The sequence below is a fragment of the Aptenodytes forsteri genome, unplaced genomic scaffold, assembly GCF_000699145.1.
Source record: "Aptenodytes forsteri isolate BGI_AS27 unplaced genomic scaffold, ASM69914v1 Scaffold146, whole genome shotgun sequence".
Lineage (NCBI taxonomy): Eukaryota > Metazoa > Chordata > Aves > Sphenisciformes > Spheniscidae > Aptenodytes > Aptenodytes forsteri.
This window is the reverse complement of record NW_008795128.1, coordinates 7,245,978-7,265,576: the sequence shown is the minus strand read 5'-3', so window position 1 is coordinate 7,265,576 and position 19,599 is coordinate 7,245,978. Positions and strand designations below refer to the sequence as shown.

The following is a 19,599-nucleotide window of genomic DNA, read 5'->3' as shown; positions in this document are numbered from 1 at the left end:
GGGAAAAACAGGAGGAGAAGGAGTGGGAAAAGGGTGACTGAGAATGAGTATTATTTACCCGCCTCACTCCTCCTCTACTGCAGAAGTGAAGATAGCAGGTGCTGAAACAAAGAACAAGAAACATTTGGTGATAACCTCAAAGGTGTCATGTAAATGCCTCAGTGAACTTTAAATCTGGCAGTAGTTCCTCTGTATTAGTGTGAAGCTTTGTGTGGGTTATCTAGCCTGGGAAGACCACTATGCTCTGCCAGGACCAAAAGTAGTGTCTGTCTCTGTAGAGCATTGCGCTGGGTCAGCTGCTTCTTGAAACAGTTTTTAGAAATATTTGTTCTAATCTATATGAAGTGAGGAAGAAGACGTGACAGGGAAGTGGGGTGTGATGCAACAAAGCTAGATTATGTCCAATTTTTCATTGTTACTGGCTTACTGAGGAGTTTGACATGATGGAATAAGTTGGCAAGTTGCAGTTTTAACTTGAACCATAGAACAGGCATCTTAATCATGTATTTTGAGTCAGCCTCCTAACACTTCTCTTCAGCACTTCTTGGGAAGATTCAAGAGCTGGGACTGTAAAACATTAAAAATAAGTAATAGTTTTGTACTGAACTCTCTACAAATCAGCAGAAAGGCATAGAATGAACAAGAAATTATAAACAAAGGAGTATTTTAAATCTTTAGTGTGTAAATCTTAATTTTTTTTGAATAATGTTGTTGCACTGATTGTGTGTTTTCCAGCAATTAGCAAAATCAGTTCAGCTATTATGGCACAAATAAAAATAAAAGAAGGAGCAATAGAGATGTATGTGATATAATTCAGCTGCCAAATAGAATGCATTAAGCTCCTGAAAATAACTATGTACTGTATGTTCTTTGTTTCTAAAATAAATATTTTTATTACTAAATAATGATTCAAAAGTAGCGTTGGAAGAGAGGGCTGGGGTAATTTTTTTTGAAACCTGACTGTTCCTTCCTGTTATAGCCCACTTCTGCCTTTCCATGTCTATAAAATTAAATTTTGTACATTTTGCTACTGTAGGACAAAGGCAATGTCTAAAGAACAAATATTTTAAAACTATGTTTTCAGCTTTTCTTCACTAAATCTGCATCAGTCAGACTACATTACATATATTTTTGGAATTAGATGACATTTGCAAGATTTCCTTCCAAATTCTGAGCTAAGTATTTGATAGTTCAGTTTTTAAAAAGCTATCAACTACTTTAAAGAAAAAAAGCTTTGTTTCAGTAAATGGAGTTCTGTTGAAGAGTCTAAGATGACTGTCTTTTCTTTATAACTTCCAGTTCTGTAGCAAAGGAATTATTATATAATATCAGAGCCATTCAATTCAAGATGTAAACATATAGCCTCATTCTTAAATAACCTACACATACTCCTTAATTCTTTCCCTCATGTCATCTAAGTCGGCAAAGACTGGAGCTTAATTGATCTTTATTGTTTCTTAAATCCCAATAACTATGGAAATAGTTATTTGCTGGAGAGACTAAGCCAAGAGCCCTTTGTTTTATTGGTTTTATAAGCAGGAATCTGCATGAGTTGAAAGAATTACATTGGTCATTTGAGGCTCCATTTCTGAATTAGTCATAACTTTATAGGGGAGACAAGGGAGTTAGTTTGGAGAGGTTTGTGCAGACATTATTTTTTTAATAAAGAGATTAAAATAACTATTAAATTCTTAGGGTTCAAAAGTTTTTGAAGTAATGCATAGCTGTGTTATACCTACCAGTGTAACACTATTTACTATGTTTGTCTGCCATAACCTCCTTCAAGGACATAGAGGGAGATTATTTAAGGCACAATCTTATAATGCATATATGTAGCATTCTCAGCATCCACTGAACATAATCCTTGCAAGTTTGATTGTATTACTGACAAAGAAGAAATGAAGGAAATCAGTGTTATAGAGACAGGCAGCTGTTGTCTCGTGTGTGATAGTACAAGGTGAAAAAGGCAGGTAGTGAGTTAATGTAAAAGATGAAAAAAGAGCATTATGAATTGACTTAGAAGGTGACACAAGTAGAATGGATATATGAATTTAATGTGGTGTGATATTATTTTGTAACATCTCTATGGAATATTCTTGCAATAATTAAACAAAATGAAAATCTTAAGAACATCATTTATGGTTATTTCTTTGAGAGGAAGATTCTTTGTGACCTGGTGTTTGGGGGTTTTTGGGTGAAAAATAAAAAGAATACACAATCTATTAATATCCTGCCTGAAGGAACAGGTTGATAAATAGTTGAGATATGAAAAAGATTTAATTCTCATAATACAATACTTTGTAATTGTTGCGGTATATTGGGTTTTTTTCTCCTTTCCTGTGGTGTGCAGAACACTGGTATCATATCTAAACAATCATTGAACAACTTAATTTAGAAATTCTGGTGTGCAGTATAGCTGTTCTATGTTCTGATATAGCAGTTCCTTTATTTTCTATAGAACTGACAGATGCTGATGGGAATGGGCTTTAATTCTCTTTAAAAAAAAGAGAAATAATTTTTCCACTGAGATTTGATATTATCTTTGAAAAAAAAAATTATTCTATGAATGGTGAAACTTACTGCTTTCCTATGGTTTTGTGTACTGCTTCCCTTATGCCCTCCAAATTTCTTAGTATTTTCAGCTTCATACTACACCCTACCTTTCTGACCAGTACAGTTTTGGGACTAGGCATGTGCTTACTTGCCATCTAAAATGCATCCTGACTGACCAACTGATTGGTGTCCCTCAAGATGGATGTGAGCCATTTTAATTGAATTTTAGCTATCTGCCTCTGTGTCAAGGTACTAATTTGGGTTCTGTCTTTAATCACCAATTTTCATTAAACTTGCAGGAACTGAAAGTCTTTGAGAGCTCTTCTATTTGTTTGAAATTAAAAGCTGTTATAGTGGAAAGACAGATGGTTTGGTCCAGTAAAATTTGTTTCCTTGTGAAAATAGAAGCGAACCAAAATCAAAACAGAAACTTTAGTTTCTAATTCTTTCTGAGCTATGGACTAAATTCTCTGCTGAGTTATGAAAAATTATTTTGAATAGTTTAAAAGAAAAGAAGGAAAGTGTGTTATTTTATGTACATTAGCTTGCTTGAGACCTTTTGCTTCTCATCCTTAGTTGAAAATAAGTCTACTACTGAAATAGGTGTACTACTGGATTGATGCAACTCTTTAATGTATGGTATTATCATTATAAATACTAAATATCATATGTACAAAACAATTAAAAATGAAGGTCTCGGTTCTCCAGTCTGCTAAGAGCACAGGACTTCCCGTAATGCAGAACAACCATAAAATTTTTACTTACGGAGATAAGTAAAACAATATTCTGCTGTCTGGGTAAATTCTCTGCCAGAGCATTAGCTGGCTTATGTTAGGTAGTCTTCCTCTTACAGTAATCTCTGCTTCAGCTGCTGGTATAAGAGGAAGAGGAAAGATTGCACAGGGCAAAGCAAACATACACACGGCAGATTTATCCTGTGTGATTTTTCACTGCAGTAAGTTCAGGTTTGTGACAGACACTTAGTAGGTTGTTACCACCTCCAGCCCACCAGACTTTTTGTCTGCTCATGAATCAGCTTTGGAATGATTGCCATTTTCAGCTAGTGCATCACATTGGCTAAGTAAATACTCCAGATTGAAAACTGAGTAGCTCGGGAGCTGGTTCATGTATCAAATATTGCTGTCTTAGAGATGGTGATGCTCTTTACAGCACAGGCAGTTGGAGTTAAATTTTCATTTGTCACCACATGTCTGTTAGAACCCACAATAGCAAAATTTAATCGTAAACTTGTAAACGATGTTAACTTGGCTTGTTACCCAGCTTCTGCTGGAACTAGGTAGCATAGGATCAGACAGCTGCATTCAATTTTTGGAAATCACAATTTTTGTTTAGGTAGATCTGAGTCCAAATAATATATCACACTGACAACTGGTAGGAGATGGGTTGATAAAAGAGTTCTAGGTGCAAGTATTCTGTTATTAGTGTCTGATGTGGTTTTTATATAGAGCTAAAAGTGTGGGTTTGAAGAACTGTATATACAGTGAAAACTAATTGAGATGTATAATAAATTGTAATGGCAATTGTATTTCAACTGCTTGATCTTTCCTTACCCAGATGATTCCTGAAATTTTCATTTACTTTAAATGGGTGCTAACACATGCTAGGCATTAAATTAGATTGCAAAGCCTATATCCACAAAAAAGGGGAGATGCGAATGTGAATTGTTGAAGCCATTTGGTATGAAAAATGGTTCCAAAGAATTGGAACTGTGTATAGTTCCAATCCTGGAAATATATTCTGGTTGGGTAAAAGAACTAGGAAATTGACTTTTTAAAGGGAAAAGATAAGAAAGGAGGATTCTGCCTTTAACAAAGGGAAATAGAGGTAATGTAGATGGCTGCTTCTTACCCACACCCCTATGTGCTTTAGAACTCTGCTTTAGAGGCAGCACCGAGGAGCTGGGGTTCACTGCTTGAGCTGGTTTCTCAATCCAAATCTGAAGACACTTAAGAATTCTCAGTCATTGCCTGACTGATAGGAAGAACCGTGGTGTGTGTCAGATATAAAGTAAAGAATCATTATTGTTTTATTTTTTCATGTTTATTATCTAGTTTCCATGACTGCAGTAAAAAGTTAACGTTTTGCTCTGCATAACATTTCCAACATTGCGCAGAGCAATAAACCCAGAACATTTATCTAGAGATATTAAACTGAGCTAAGGAGTGTGATTTGCCTCCTCCACAGCCCCTCCGAGGAAGCAGCAGTCGTAAACTGCTGGTTTGTAAGCATAGTGTCTCCCAGGAATCTGCAAACCTCAGTGCTTAGAGGAAATAGTTCACTTTTCTAGGAACTCCTAATTTCCTGCATGTAGTTTGTTTAAGACATTGTCGTGTGTTTCCAGGGCAGGGCCACCTCCAAAGAAAGCTGATGTTACATTAAAAAGTACCTTTATGTGTAGAAAAATTCTTCATAGTCATTGGATTTGCTTCATATGCATGTATCTACAAAATAATTTATTTTAACTTACGTTTGTAGAGTTTAGTGATAGTAATCAAATCTGAGACAGTTCTGACTTCCAGATCACTGCTTGAACTAATTTTATTAGAAAAAACTTTTTTATGTAAACTGATCCAAACAAGTTACAGTTTTGTAGGAGACTTGCGAAGTATGTTTTGTGTCAAATATAAGTATGGAAGAACTCTAGCCTTCTTAAAAATTATATCCCTTATTCTAATAAAAGAACTAAATCATGTGATCTGTATGACCATTACCACTAATTTAATACCTGGGATTTAAGGCAAAGTTTTGTAGGAATTCTTTTTTCTGCAGAAAGTATGACTCTAGAATCTAAGAACTCTTCCCTAATTTCCCATTTCTTCCTGTGCCAATTTGAGTGTTGTCTATTTCAAAAGTGTTCTTACTCTGTCTGAAGAAAAAACATAACAATAGTTACAATAAATAAATAGAAATGAATGCAAGCTAAATAAAACTGTTAAATGTGGAAGAGCTGAAGAATGGAATCCACTGCTGAGTGGACTGTTAATGGATCCCCGCAATTGAGACAGCTCCTGGATGTGGTGGTTGCTCCTAGTCTCTAACTGATAAGAACCCCCCCCCCCTAAATTTCAAGTGAAAAAACAGGAGAATGTTGATTATGGCATTTGTCATGGAAAGGAACATAGATGTGCTCCATTTTAATCAAGGGTGTCAGTGGAATTCACAGGTGTATTCAAATGTACGATTCACCGTCTCTTTAGTACAAATGCCCTTTACAGGTGTATGCTCCAAAAATGCCATAGATTCTGTTATTCTGTTGGTTGTATTAATAGGTCACCTGTAATGACGGAAAAAAATGGACCTATTAAGCTTTTTTCTCAACAAGGAAATCTGCTTTAAGGAAGCTCAATTGCTGCAGGTAGCAGCTTTCTTAGATAAGGCATCTAGAAGACAATACTATAAACAATGTTTCTGCAAGGCTTTTTTTTTTTTCCCCAATTGGTGGCAAGTGAGCTCAGGTAGGAAAAATATGGAGGTGTCTAAAAACAAAGTAAGATGATCAGTAATAGCAGAGGGGTATTTTATTCGAAAAAATGTGGTGAATCATTCAGGAAGTTGCTATTATTGTCTGTAATATTTCTCTTTTACTACATGAGCCATTGTGAGACACATAAAGAGCTCTGAAACAGTTTCAGAAGTTTTGCAAATGCTCAGAAGTCTATAAATGCTATTCTGAATTGGGCAAACTTGATTTGAGCTATCAGAGCCATCATTGATGTTGTTAGTGACATAATAGAATTAATTTATTGTTGTTGTGTGGCATTGTAATACCACTATTAAATAGTGACCAGCTCCATCACAAAAAGGTATTTCATTGTGTCTTAAAATGTAACAGAGTTACAGATGCTCTTAAGTCAGATTTATACAAACTATACCTTAAGGCAAGAGATTGTAAAAGGGTTTAGATATCCTTGCTGGGGTAAAGAATTCAGAATTCATTTCATGATAAGCTAATATATAGAAACAGTATTCATGCTTCCCCCCCCCCGCCCCCCCAGCCAGGTGATTCTCAGATAATTGAAATCATCTTAGGGCAAATAATTTCATTGGAATGTCTAAGAATGGCAGTGACTTTAACATTCAAAAGCAATTGAGTTGGCACACAATGAAATTCCTCATATGGACTTTACTCCCCCAGGACAGAACTGGATAGGTCAGATTGCTAGTTTTTGTAAACTGGATGGGATAATTTAGATTCCATATGTCATTTCTTACTCTTTTTTTATTTCCTTGTCAGGCAACTGGAATGTTTTTGTGCTAGTTATCAAGTAGAAATTGAAGTTGTTACCCTAGGAATAAAAGCCTCATTTCATCCTAGTTTTCATATTTTTCATTATTCTCAGGAGAATGGAAATATTTAACTTAGTAAAACTGAATATAGTCCTTCCTTTTTAACATTCAGACCAGAGGCTGAAGACAGTAAGCATTTGGTTTCATCTTCTGAAATTTTATGCTCTTGGGATTTACTGAATTTATATTTCCGGGTGTTTTAAAGTTAAGCTCTCAGTGCCCTTCTGAAGAAGTGCTATACATCAAACTGCATCTTTTTGGAAATTTATCTGTATTTTGATTGTCTTGGCAGCAATGCTGTGTTATTCTTACTTGGATGGTTTGTCAATCTTCAGAACTACTAAGAAGGAGACTTAAGTCCTTTTTTTGAAAAAATTAGTTTCTCCTGAAATTTAGCAGTTCCAAAGCATTTTGAGCTATTCTTTCTATAATTGCATGGTACTGTGAAATTTCTGCAACTACAGTGTTATGCTTCATTTCAGAGTAAAGTTCAGTATGGAATATGACATACTTAGAAGATTTAAGATAGTAACTCAATTGTCTGTCCTGCCTGAACACAAAATGTGTTCCAAGCACCATTTAAACTTTATGACAACATGCAAAACCTAAGATTTATGGAATATTGTCTGAGAACCTGCTCATGTTAAGAACATCCTAGAAAATATTCTCCACCTTAACTAATGCTGGTTCAGCTCTCATCATACCACTCTAGCAGACATTGATTAGATGGGCTGTTGAATCCTTTTTAAAGACGTTGCTGCATAATGCTGCTGGATTTAATTGATGAGGTTACTGACAGTAATGGCAGCTCCTGACGTACTGAAATGATAGCTGTCAGTGTAGCGTCTCTTGGTGGATAAGAGGAAATTATACCTGTATATATAGGTGGGGAGAGACTGAAGTGTTTTATCTTAATAGGGTAATAATTTTGTATTGTGGTTATCTTTGTGTATATATCAAACCAGACTTTTCAATGTATTGTGCAAAATTTTTTAAAATTTAAGAATTTTAAGAATTGTCATGAGTCTGGGGCAGGCAGACAGATCACCAATACCCCCCTAAGTACAAGTAAGAGGTGAGGAAGGTAATTCAAGTTTCTCACATTCACTGTTAGAGGAAACAAAAAGAATTATTGATTGGGAAGATAAGACTGTGTAAAAGAAAGCAAATTTAGCAGTTCTGGCAGTTCTCTCTGTATAGAATGATTAATTAAGGGGGTAGCATGGATTGGATATCTGTCTTGGGCAAAGTAATAACACCACAGTTTTGGTTTTTTTTTTTTTAATTGTAAATATGTAGTAATTATGACTATTATCAATTATATAATTCTTTTTGTAACATTTTATTTGAAGGAAAGAAGGATGGGAAAATATATTCTGTGATTATAAAACACCAATTGACTTATGATCATACAGTATCTAGAGTGTCAGGGAGGAAATTTTGGTATTCAGAAACTAGAAAAGAAAGCAATATTTTTAATTGGTGCCTATAGTGCAGCCCTTGCTATTTATTGCTCAGTCACAGCTTTGAGACTTACCTGTGGCTTTCCCTGCTTTTGGAATTTCTCAAAAAATTGATTGGTTTGCTAGTTCAGAAAATAATTTGTGAAAATGTTGCTAGCAATTTCAATAAATGGCTGGTCGTCTGTTCATACCACATAATATTGGTGTATTTTAGCAAAGTGGAAGAAATCATTATGGTTTAGATCCTGTCAGAATTTAAAAACTCAAACCTCTAATAGTTAAAACCAAGAAATAATTTCATTATTGGAGAAAAAAGAGGAATAGTTCTGCCATATAGCTTTTTTGAGGGCTGAGGTAAACAGGACTTGATGCCTGTGGAGAGCAAAAACTGACATAAATAGATGGTTTAAAAAACTATGACATATGTCACTTTGTGGTGCCTACTTAGATTTCCACTGAGAACTTGTAGAAACACGGTAAATTGAAACAAAACAGAAAGTCTCAAATGATATTTGTTGTGGCTCCATACTCACTTTGTAGATGCCAAGTTAAGTAGTCAGGGTTTATCTCTGACAATGAGAATCTTCTTTTTCTATTCTTTGACAGCCCCGAGCTGTCGCTGGTTTTCGAGGAACAGTACGATACGCATCGATCAATGCTCATAGAAACAGAGTGAGTATCCCAATCTATATCATATCCATCTCATGTAGCTGAAAGCAGTCAGTAACACAGTTCCTAATGATTTCCTTTTTTGTATTCTTATGTGTGTATTTATTATGTAGAAATTAATACTTACAAATTTGGGGAAAGGATAATACACAGTAGTCGAGGGTAAAAAAGTTCTTGTAGAAATAATAGTGGTTTTAATAGTTACCTTTGGTGTTCAATTGTATTGTAAGTTAATAAATTAAAAAGGTGAAGTTACTGAGTTTTATAAAATACATAATGTCCAGTATGTCGTCTTAACATCATAGACTAAAGAAATTGGAATAAACAGCTCTTCCAGTATAGAGATTTGCAATGTTATTTTAACACACTTCCACTTCTGTTTTGTTTCTCGTGTCTTCTTATGGAAACTTACTTGTATGTTTCTACTTAAAATAGTTGCTGGATTTAATTATAAAAACTTGTTTTGCAGTGTTGATTATTTTTATATAGAATAATTTAAGTCTCCAGAGCAGTAAAGAATCTATCTTCCCTTTTGTCTTACAGGTATTTGTAAGATGCATTAGAATAATATTTCTTTTTCACAGGAAATGGGTCGGCATGATGACCTCTGGTCCCTGTTCTACATGTTGGTGGAATTTGTGGTTGGGCAACTGCCTTGGAGAAAAATAAAAGATAAGGTAAACCTAAAAGTGAAACCAAAGAGCATGAGGGAGTTTTTGCAAGTGAATGCTGTGATAAAGATTCCACTAAGAATCACTGGTTCATTAATTTTGACATTACATTTTCCAGTGTTTTCTAGTGTTAGTTCTCATTGCTAGTGTTATGGTATAAAAAGCAATCAAGTTTTATGAACTGTTCTAGGCAGGACGTGGATTGTGCTTCTAGTTTGCAAATGTTTTAAAAGGCAAAAGTAAGTGTATATATGCCACTTATTTAATTTTCCTGTTTTCACTTGAGTACTTTTTGATTTCACCTATCATACATTTAGAATTTCTTATCTATTTTGATTATTTGTGAAATGGGCATTTCTTATTTGCTGATGAACAGAAGTGTATCGGTCAATATGCAGTAGTGCCTTTAGTCATATATCATAGGTGAGGTATGCGAAGAAACAATGTCTAATTAGCCTATTACTACTTCTTTCAACTTCTTTTGAAATAAGATTGAAACAAAGTTACTCTCTGATGTGGTTTATGCATTGGTAGATGACAACGTGGTATATAGGTAGTGTCTCTTTTTTGGTTTTGATTTACTCATCTTACACTGAACAGGATTTACTAATCTTACGCAGTATACTGTGATGACCAAATATACACCAAAAAGTGACTGAACTTCAGATGATGTAGCAGGGTATTTAAATCTTTAAAACATGCTTTTTACAAGGGTTTGGTGTCTAATGACAGTCCTTGATATCAGGCAGCATTAAACACAGCAGAAAATTAAATGACATTTCATACTGAATCTGAAGTTTGTACATTATTTTGCATGTGTACTGAGGGCAATGACAGAATCTCTTATCTTGCTATCTGATGTAGAATGGCCTTCCTCAGTACTATTCAGTGTAATGTACTTACCCATCTTTCTGGCCAGTAGCGTATTGAATGTCTGTAAGATACAAGGTGAATATGTTCTAGCAGAAAATGAAGGCGTGTTAATGTTTGTGTTATCTACTCCTAGGAGCAAGTGGGCTCCATTAAAGAAAGGTACGAGCACAGACTTATGTTGAAACATCTTCCTCAAGAATTCAACATCTTTCTGGATCACATTTCTAATTTAGATTACTTTACAAAGCCTGATTATCAGGTAAACATTTTTACTATTTTGTCTTTCTGATTTTTAAATAGCAGAATTTTATGCTATTTAATCTTCAATTTCCTTTGATTTCATTGTGGAGTCTTGGTAGTGATTATGGATTGTGCCACCACAAAGTTATTTTAATGACCATCTAGTGCCACAAAAACTTCTGGGTTCAAAGACGTCCTTTTTTTCCATTTGGGAAGAGTAAGGCAGTTAAGTTTCTAAAAGCAATTGACAGTTGCTTTGCAGTCAGTATTCTGTTAGGTTCGCGTGCTATCCTACTATTGTAACCTCTAGTGGGTGCTCCTTAAGTTAAATCGATCAGATTGTTTTCTCAGTGATAGTCATTCTGGCAGTTTTCCAAAATCTGGAGCTCAGCACCTACAATATATACAGCTAGAGCACAACATGCAGCCGTGGTGGGTTTTTAAGACTGAAGTATCGCCTACAGAAATCACCAGAAAACTAGTCATTTTTCTTTGTTTAAGAGAGTATTGCCTGCTGAAATAGACAGCCTCAGCTCAGTGATAAGGTGATAGGCGCCGAGAGGATATGCTGTAGAATATGTCTTACTCAGTGTTGACCCATGATTTAACAATAAATAAAATTCAAAGATAGAACTTTGTTCTATACCAGTATGTGGAAAGCAGCAGAGGAATGCTCAGGAAAAGCAGGGAGGGAGAGACTGAGCGTTTTTTTCAGTCTCTCGAACTGTGGGAGAGGTTGAACTGATCTAACATCACACCACGACAAGTTGTCCCTGTGAGCCTTCCCTCTGGCTCCCAGAAACACATTCGTGTCAGCTTCCCACTTGCATTACCTGTCTGCCTCTGTGCGTTTGTTCAACTCACTGACTCAGCAAAACCAGAAGGAATGGTTTTCTGCTGGTGTGCAAGCTGAATTGGTACGACTAAATAAATAAATCATTCTGACTAATTCTGGAACTGTAACTTTGATAAGAATGATTCCTGTGCTTTCCTTGGTAAGATTAATGGAGAAGTCAAGATACATAAGATTCGAAACAAGAACTGAAAATCTCAGGGGATAACTAATTTCCTGTTAGTAAGTGAATGTCTCTAAATGTACTGGTATGTTCTTCTGCACATTTGCAAAAAAAATCAATTTTTGCGCAAAAATTTGAATGTAAAAAAATCTTACTACAAATACAGAAAATGTTCAATGTTCCTGAAAAATAAATACCTTGATTTTTTTTCCTTTTCTATTACAAATTTCCATGGAATTTATAGTTTACAATTCAGTGAGGAAAATGATTAAGAAAGTTCTGAGTGTTTTGTGTGCCTAGTTACAAAGATGAATCAGATTTATTTTTTTCTTCTATGGTAAAAATTACTGATTGCAGAAATTTTGATGTTGCATAGAAAAACCTTGATTGTAGGCTGGTAAATATGTTTTTTATTTACATTATATATCCTGAACAATAAATCATATACACAGGCATATTTTTGCAAAACCTTTTTCTGTGGTCTACTTGTGTCTAACACATCACATGCATTCAGGGATTAACGTGATACCAGGACAGAGTTTCTCCATGATAGAGACAGCCCAGTAATCTACAGTCCTCTGGTTGGTCATGGAACATTTGCAGTTGCGTAGCTGCAGCCTGAGCCTTCTGACATGGTCTTGCTCATGTGCTATAGACCAGAGCAGGGTCGTTTTACTTAGAGCCGTGAGAAAGCGCTTTACTTTCCATGGTAATTTAAGCTCTGGTCTCTCTTAACTAGTATTTGTTGTAGCAATGCTATTCATACCTTCAATATGTATCCTTCTTTGTTCATATGTATGGTTAGGCACTGAACAAGAATGTACATGGTCAAGATCCCTGCTTTGAAGAGTTTACAGTCTAAAAAGTTCATGACATAGGCCCAGAATCCACGTTTGATTTGGCAGTGTCAGATATGTTTATTTTATTCAGGTATTTATGCACACATTGCCTCAGCGTCCTGACATCATTGAGCATTTGAGTTTGTATTTGCATTACAGCAGAAATTGTAGAAAAGATTTAACAGAGAATGGCCTTAAAATTGATTTAAGAGAGCCTGCTTAAGGTTTACAGGAAGAGGAGAATAAAGGAGAGTACGTATGGGACAGAGAGTGAACTATGGCTTTGTGCAGTTCAGTAGGGTTTCAGAACTGACTGGGATAGATGGCACACCAAAAGTTCTTGAGAGTAAGGATAAAATGGATACGACCACTTTATACAAGAAAAATGGTCCAAACTTCCCATCTGTTTTAAGTTGCCAAAGGATATGTGTTTTTAAAGGAGGCCAGAGAAAAATTTTCAGCATCCTAGACTGGACGAAAGAATGAAAACTGAAGTTTTAGCTTTTCGGGGGGGGGGGGGGGGGGGGGGGGAAGATTAATTTTAGAAATGTTACAGAGTAAGAGATGATGTGATATGGACACAGCCTTCCCACCAGTGACTAGAATGAGACAAAGTTTTTTCACAGGGAGAGGAAAGTAGATGCAATTTCTTTCTCTGTCATGGACACAAATTGTTCTAGGTGCTTTTTCATAGCATAAAATGACGGTGGAAAGTTTCCAGTGTGACATTTCTGTGGGATGAATGTCAGCATTAGATAAAGTAAATGATACGTCGTTCTAAATGACAGAAATGTATGAATTAGCAAATCAGTATCCTTCCCTACGTACTCCTCATTCATTTTCTTGGTTTCTAATGGTGTTACCGAACATATTCTTTTATCTTCCTCTGCTGGAGAGCCATTGGATGTTTTTCTGCAGCAATGTAGTCATGCCTCTGTGCGTGTCTTTCTGTCTTTTTATGGAAGCCTATGGTATATCTTTGCCTCTCTTTACTGATAAAAACACAGATGTGGTTTTTTTGGTGGTTTGTTTTTTTTTTTTAAATCAGAATTTTGCATATCTTGACTTTGAAACCTTGGAAAATGAGAAATGGTTAATATAAAGAACTGTCCATTTTTTTGAAAATTATTGTCAGTCAAAATCTTGAAGAGATGTTAAAGTATTACAGGAGGATATTTCTTAATTGCTTGGTCTCTTAGACAAAAATGAAGCTTATTAACTTTGTTCTTCATTTTTAGCTTCTCATGTCTGTGTTTGACAACAGCATGAAAACGTTTGGGGTTATTGAAAGTGACCCTTTTGACTGGGAGAAGAGTGGAACTGATGGCTCTCTGACAACAACAACAACTTCAACCACACCTCAGTTACACACTCGTCTTACTCCGGCTGCAATTGGGTATGTATGCACATTGTGGTCACGTAAAAAGCAGCCGCAGAGTACCAAAGGGAGATTATCTCCATAATTTAAGTTTTTTCTGCAGGATGTTGAATAAATAGAGGGATGGAGGTCTGGGAGAATTTGAAGTATTTCCCTTTTTAGGGTTCCTGTTTATACTATCCTGAAAGATCAGCACTGCAGTCCTAAATTTATAGCAATAAAAAAATAGCAGCTCAGGAAGTTGCATGTAAATTTGCTAGTCCATCGTTTGCTAAATCATATTTCGTGAAACTAAATGATGCATCCTGAGTTTAACTGCCTGGAAATAAACCCATTGTTTTCTGTGAGTTTGGAATAAACTACTAGCTGCAATTTCCTTGTAACTTTGAAAAATGAATGGATCTTTATAGGAAATTTGGAGATAGATTTTGGTCATGTTTAAAATAATATTTAATGTGGTCTTTGAGACCTTCTGTAATTAAGTAAGTTGGACGAGATGTCATGTTTAATTACACCCATACTCATCTCGGGGGATTGGAGAATACAGAGGTGTTTATGGGTGAGGAGGAAGACTTTGTGCCTGTTCTAGGCCTTGAGTAGATCAACTTTTTATCTAAGAGTGACGAAGGTTGTGACGTGGGAGTTTTGATAGTGTAGTAAGGCTGAAAAATGCCAGAAATTCGTGTAGAATGTATTACATTCCCAGTATTTCAAGGTAATTTAAAAAAAAAGAAGTGTGAAAATAAATGTCAGTCAAGACATTAACTGGTGTTAATATTACACAGTTGTACGGTGTGCATTGTTGAACACACTGAAGTAGACAGGGATTTTGCATATGATTCAGCCCCATTATCACACTAAGCATCACACTGGAGTTATTGATAGTCTTGTTTGCAGTTAACAATTTCGGTGACTGTAAATGACTGAATGGCTTTTAATTGACCTTCTGACCATTCACTTTTTAGGAATAGCATTGCTTCAGTTTCAGATGAGCTAAGCCTTAGCCCCATTTAGCCCCAAGTCACTGGGACTACAGAACTTTAATTAAAATGTAATGTCTTGTTAGCATTATGCTTGTTTTGATTATCAGTAATTGGACCAAAATAGCATTTTGATAAGAATAGTGATTAAAACTGCATTTAGTTTGCTGAGTGATCTCTCTTCCTCGCACAGTATCTTTTGTTATTCTACCAAATTTTGGGGAAAAGGAAACTATATTATGAAAGTTGCCATTAAGTTTTTTGAATAGCAAAATATGTGTAGAAGAGTCAGGAGTGAAGTTGAGCCTGGACCTGATCTCTAACACATTTTCTCAGAAGTTGCTTTGAAAACATTCGAAAAACCAGCTTTTAAATGATTGGGTTTTGATTTACACCTTTTGTTATGTGCCTAAATTACAGAAACATGAATTGTGAAAGCCAAGAAGTAGGGGTTTTTATATTAAATAATTTACAAGATTTAGTTTTCTACAGAAGCATGCTTTTGCTTGTAATTTTTTGTTTGTTTCTCTCTTTTAATAGAGTAGAAAATAATTTCAAGAAACACATTAGAGTCTCAAAACTTTTACCTTTCCAATTTTTTTTTTGTTTAAACAACTTTTGTAGAATTGCCAATGCCACTCCTATCCCAGGAGATTTGCTGCGAGAAAACACAGATGAAGTGTTTCCTGATGAACAGCTCAGTGATGGAGAGAATGGTATTCCAGTTGGTGTCTCACCAGAGAAACTGCCTGGATCCCCTGGGCATCAGCGTCCTCAGGAAAAAGACGTTTGGGAAGAAATGGATGCAAATAGAAATAAGATAAAACTAGGAGTCTGTAAGGTACTTACAAATCTGCATGGTGAAGACCATCTTCAAACAGTTTCCTGTCCTCATAGTGCACATAAGATGTAATTAATAATGCAGTCTTACTAATATTGATTAGCTAGAATGGTCTAAGAAAACAAGATTTATGGTAGAGCTAACACATTTTATTAGAGCGATTTATATACTGGAACAAGCAGACAAGCTTTTGGGCCTTGTGTCACTTTATCAGGTCTTTATGATGAATAGTAGATTGCTGATAATTTGAGATTCTTTGTAGTTTATTAATATTCATGTTCTTCAGACATGATTTTGATTCTTACTCACTGAATGAAACCAAAGCAAATTTCCTGCATCTTGCATGTGTAGAAGTTAGACACTGAATGTAGAAAAAACGTTTTAATGTTATTCTTCAGTTGCCAGATTGACAGTGTGATTGGCAGTATTCATTTAATTCACTTAATGTTTTTGTCTCCATAAGATATGATACCTTTGTACTGATCCAAAGAGGTTCATGGGCTAGTCTTTAGAAGAGAATGCTGCTTAATTTTGAAAAGTGGTCTCAGAGAAGTGGTTCCTGTCTCCCTTGCTCACAATCACAGCATTTCATACTCGGACAAATGTAGCGCTGTTTCTTGATATAAAAATGGTTTGAACATGAAGAGGGATCTGCTACTGAAATGTTCCTTACCTAGGAGAGCTGTCTAGTTTTGAGGCTGTTACTTCTTGTTTGCTAGAAAAATACGTGTTGTGGGAAGAATAAGGCATGGTGGCTATTTTCAAATGTGCTTGCTTGTTTGTTTGTTTGTTTGTTACCAGAGGGAGAAAGGAGATTGCTCTGGTTTAAACAAAGGCATTTTCTATTAGTTATACCTGTTGAAACTAAGGGTGATCATGATTTCCCAGCTTTAAATCATGTCCAGTTAGTATGCAAGATGGAATGTGGTTGGACTAAAACATAGTTCTAAATCGCAGAAATATCTACTAGATTTAGTATATAACAATGTTATATGCTCCAGGGAATCATAAAGACAGCTTGGAAACTAGCTTCTCTTTAATAAGTGCACTTGACTGTAAAGCAGACTGAAGATGCTACCAAGTGCCAGGTTTCAGACTATTATTAAAGAAAATTTCAGAGATGGGTGTGAAATATCAGAGTAAATTTAAGTGTATTACTGGGTTTTTGAGACTCCTGTTCTCAGACCTACCCAGAACTAGTATATTACTAGTATTTTGTCTGTTTGTAGGTGTGTGCTGAAGAGCATATCTAAACTACCTTAACTATGGCATGAACTTAAGGACCATTCCAAATACAAATTGGCCTGTCACTGGCTAAAAACCTGGATGGTATTCACCATGTAGTACCTTGTCTTCCTCTGTTTTGCCACTCCTAGTGAGTTACATTTTTACCTTACTTTTTCCACAGGCTGCCACAGAGGAAGAAAACAGCCATGGGCCAGTGAATGGAATGCTTAATGCACCAAGTCTCGGTTCTCCAATTCGTGTTCGCTCAGAGACCACCCAGCTAGACAGAGATGTCCCACTGGTGCGGAAGTTACGTTCAATTCACAGCTTTGAACTGGAGAAGCGTCTGACGTTGGAGTCAAAGCCAGATGCTGACAAATTTCTTGAGACCTGGTAAAGAAATTATTTTATTTTTATGCTTAGATCTTTTCAGGATATGTAGTTAAGATACTATCATCTTTCCTCTACCGTGTGAAAACCAGGAATGGAGCTGCTGAGTTATGCTTATGCAAGCTACAGCAAACTATTTACTATGTTCATAATATTGCTCAATTAATGGTTTTCACCACTTGGCAGCTTCTTTAAAAAAAGATTAGTGCTAGTACACAGTTAAAGTCGGACTTCCACACTTGAGAATTTTTTATTTCAAGACCTAGTAGTGTAATCCTGATGTTGATTACCTTTTTCTTCAGTGGGATACTCTTGACAGTCAGTACAACTCATCCTAAGTAAGAATGGTGACATCACGTGCTCAATAGAGGTAACATGGGATTAGATTATATGACATGAGAAGGACAGTTTAGAAGAAGTGGAGTTATGAAGTAAAGTTAGAAATCTACCTGCATGCAGCAGGTTTAGTTATGCTCAAAGGTGTTGCACCAACATAAAAAAAATCTTGATAGAAGACAAAGGTCTTAAAATGGAATTTGAAGGTAGAAAAGCGACAGATGTATGAGAACAGATTCAATCAATTTGCCTAGGTGTAGAAAGAATAAGGGAAGAAGGACACAGTGAAATCTGACTGAAAGGCAGAGGCTGAGTGGGGACAGCAGAAGACAGCTGAGATGCTGACAGTGGCAAAATCCTTCTAAATACATCATAGGGGGGTTAGGAATGTGAATTTGTTTGATGAAGCAAGTTATGCAAAGCATAAATAAGGAATCAATCAAAACAATCAATAACATTCTTCTTGAAAGCATCTAACAACTGCTGCTGGAGACATCTGTTTCTTCTGTTCTGCTTTGAGTCTCTGCTTTGTAGCATAAATTAAGTACAGTGGACATTTGGTGGTAGCCTCACCGCTGAGTTGGTATCCACTTACTATTCTCCCTTCTGGTATTACATTTACAATACAATATGATACATTACAATTACACGTACAATATGTGCAAATTTCTAAGACCATCTGCCCATTTTTACTTGACATCAGTTTTATTTGTCTCAAATTGTGGATCTTTCAACCATTGTAGATTGTTCTAAAATATGACAACAAATTTTTATATAAATCTAGTTTTCCTTTCCTGAAAAAACTCAAATGTAGCTTACATTATTTAATTAATTCTTAACTAATTCAGATATTAACTTCTTTTCTTAAGTTTGGAGAAGATGCAGAAAGACTTGAATGCTGCGGCAGAGACTCCTGTTGCTGCTGTTCCTCCTCTTTCTCAGAAAACACCCATTCCGGCTCCTGTGACTGCCCGCATGGACCATGTTTGGCACTATGATGAAGAATATCTTCCAGATGCTTCAAAGCCTGTGTCAGCTAGTTCTCCAGAACATGTTGATGGTGGTGTTAGCAATGGATTTGTAGCTGTCAACTTAAGCTCCTGCAGGCAGGAGGTTGATTCTAAGGAATGGGTGATTATAGATAAGGAACGGGACTTGCAGGACTTCAGGACAAATGAGACTTTAGGGCACAAAGCGACTGGAAGTCCCTCAGATGAAGAGCCGGAGGTACTACAAGTTCTAGAGGAGACCCCTCCAGAAGAGCAGCCCAGACAGGGTAGTTGGGCAGGAAGCAGTGTCCATGCCAAGAACCAAACCTCAGGGGTGGAGTTTGTTCTAGCCATGGAGTGTCATCCTGCTGCTTCTGAACAGCTTACAGATAAATTGGAACTTCTGTCCGGAGCTGCTGGACAGCTTCTTGCAGCCACCCCTACAAGTCCTATGGAAGCTCAAGCAGAAGGAGCAATCACTCCGGTAAGAGAAACGGTCACTGTTTTATTGAACCTCTCTTCATTCAGAATTATATGAGGAGATAGTAAGGGAAAAGGCAATGACTAAAATACAATAGTGTAGCAGAAATTCCTAGTTTCGTCAGATATGGGACTTGATTCTTGAGGAATGATCTTCCATGTTCTGTTACATGAGTGTTTACATTCTCCTATGGAAGTGGCTATTAGTTCTGCAGGTATGAGCCCCAAAACGGGCCTCAATTAAAAAAAAAAAAAAAAATATATATTTTTTTTGCTACTTTGCTGCTGTAGATGAAGCTGAAAACTTGTAAGACTGTGTGAAAATATTCCCGAGTTATTCGTGTTA

The 19,599-nt window shown here is 36.1% G+C and overlaps 1 protein-coding gene across 1 annotated transcript in view; it reads left to right on the top strand.

The window, feature by feature from the left end:
- The window catches only part of TTBK2 (tau tubulin kinase 2), a 72,798-nt gene that overhangs the window by 29,872 nt on the left and 23,327 nt on the right, over positions 1-19,599 (top strand). Inside the window, exons 6-12 of the mRNA XM_019471620.1 lie at positions 8,931-8,996; positions 9,578-9,670; positions 10,671-10,796; positions 13,871-14,028; positions 15,615-15,831; positions 17,240-17,451; positions 18,654-19,257. Coding sequence (XP_019327165.1) covers positions 8,931-8,996; positions 9,578-9,670; positions 10,671-10,796; positions 13,871-14,028; positions 15,615-15,831; positions 17,240-17,451; positions 18,654-19,257 — 1,476 coding nt within the window. The remainder of the gene's footprint in view (positions 1-8,930; positions 8,997-9,577; positions 9,671-10,670; positions 10,797-13,870; positions 14,029-15,614; positions 15,832-17,239; positions 17,452-18,653; positions 19,258-19,599) is intronic.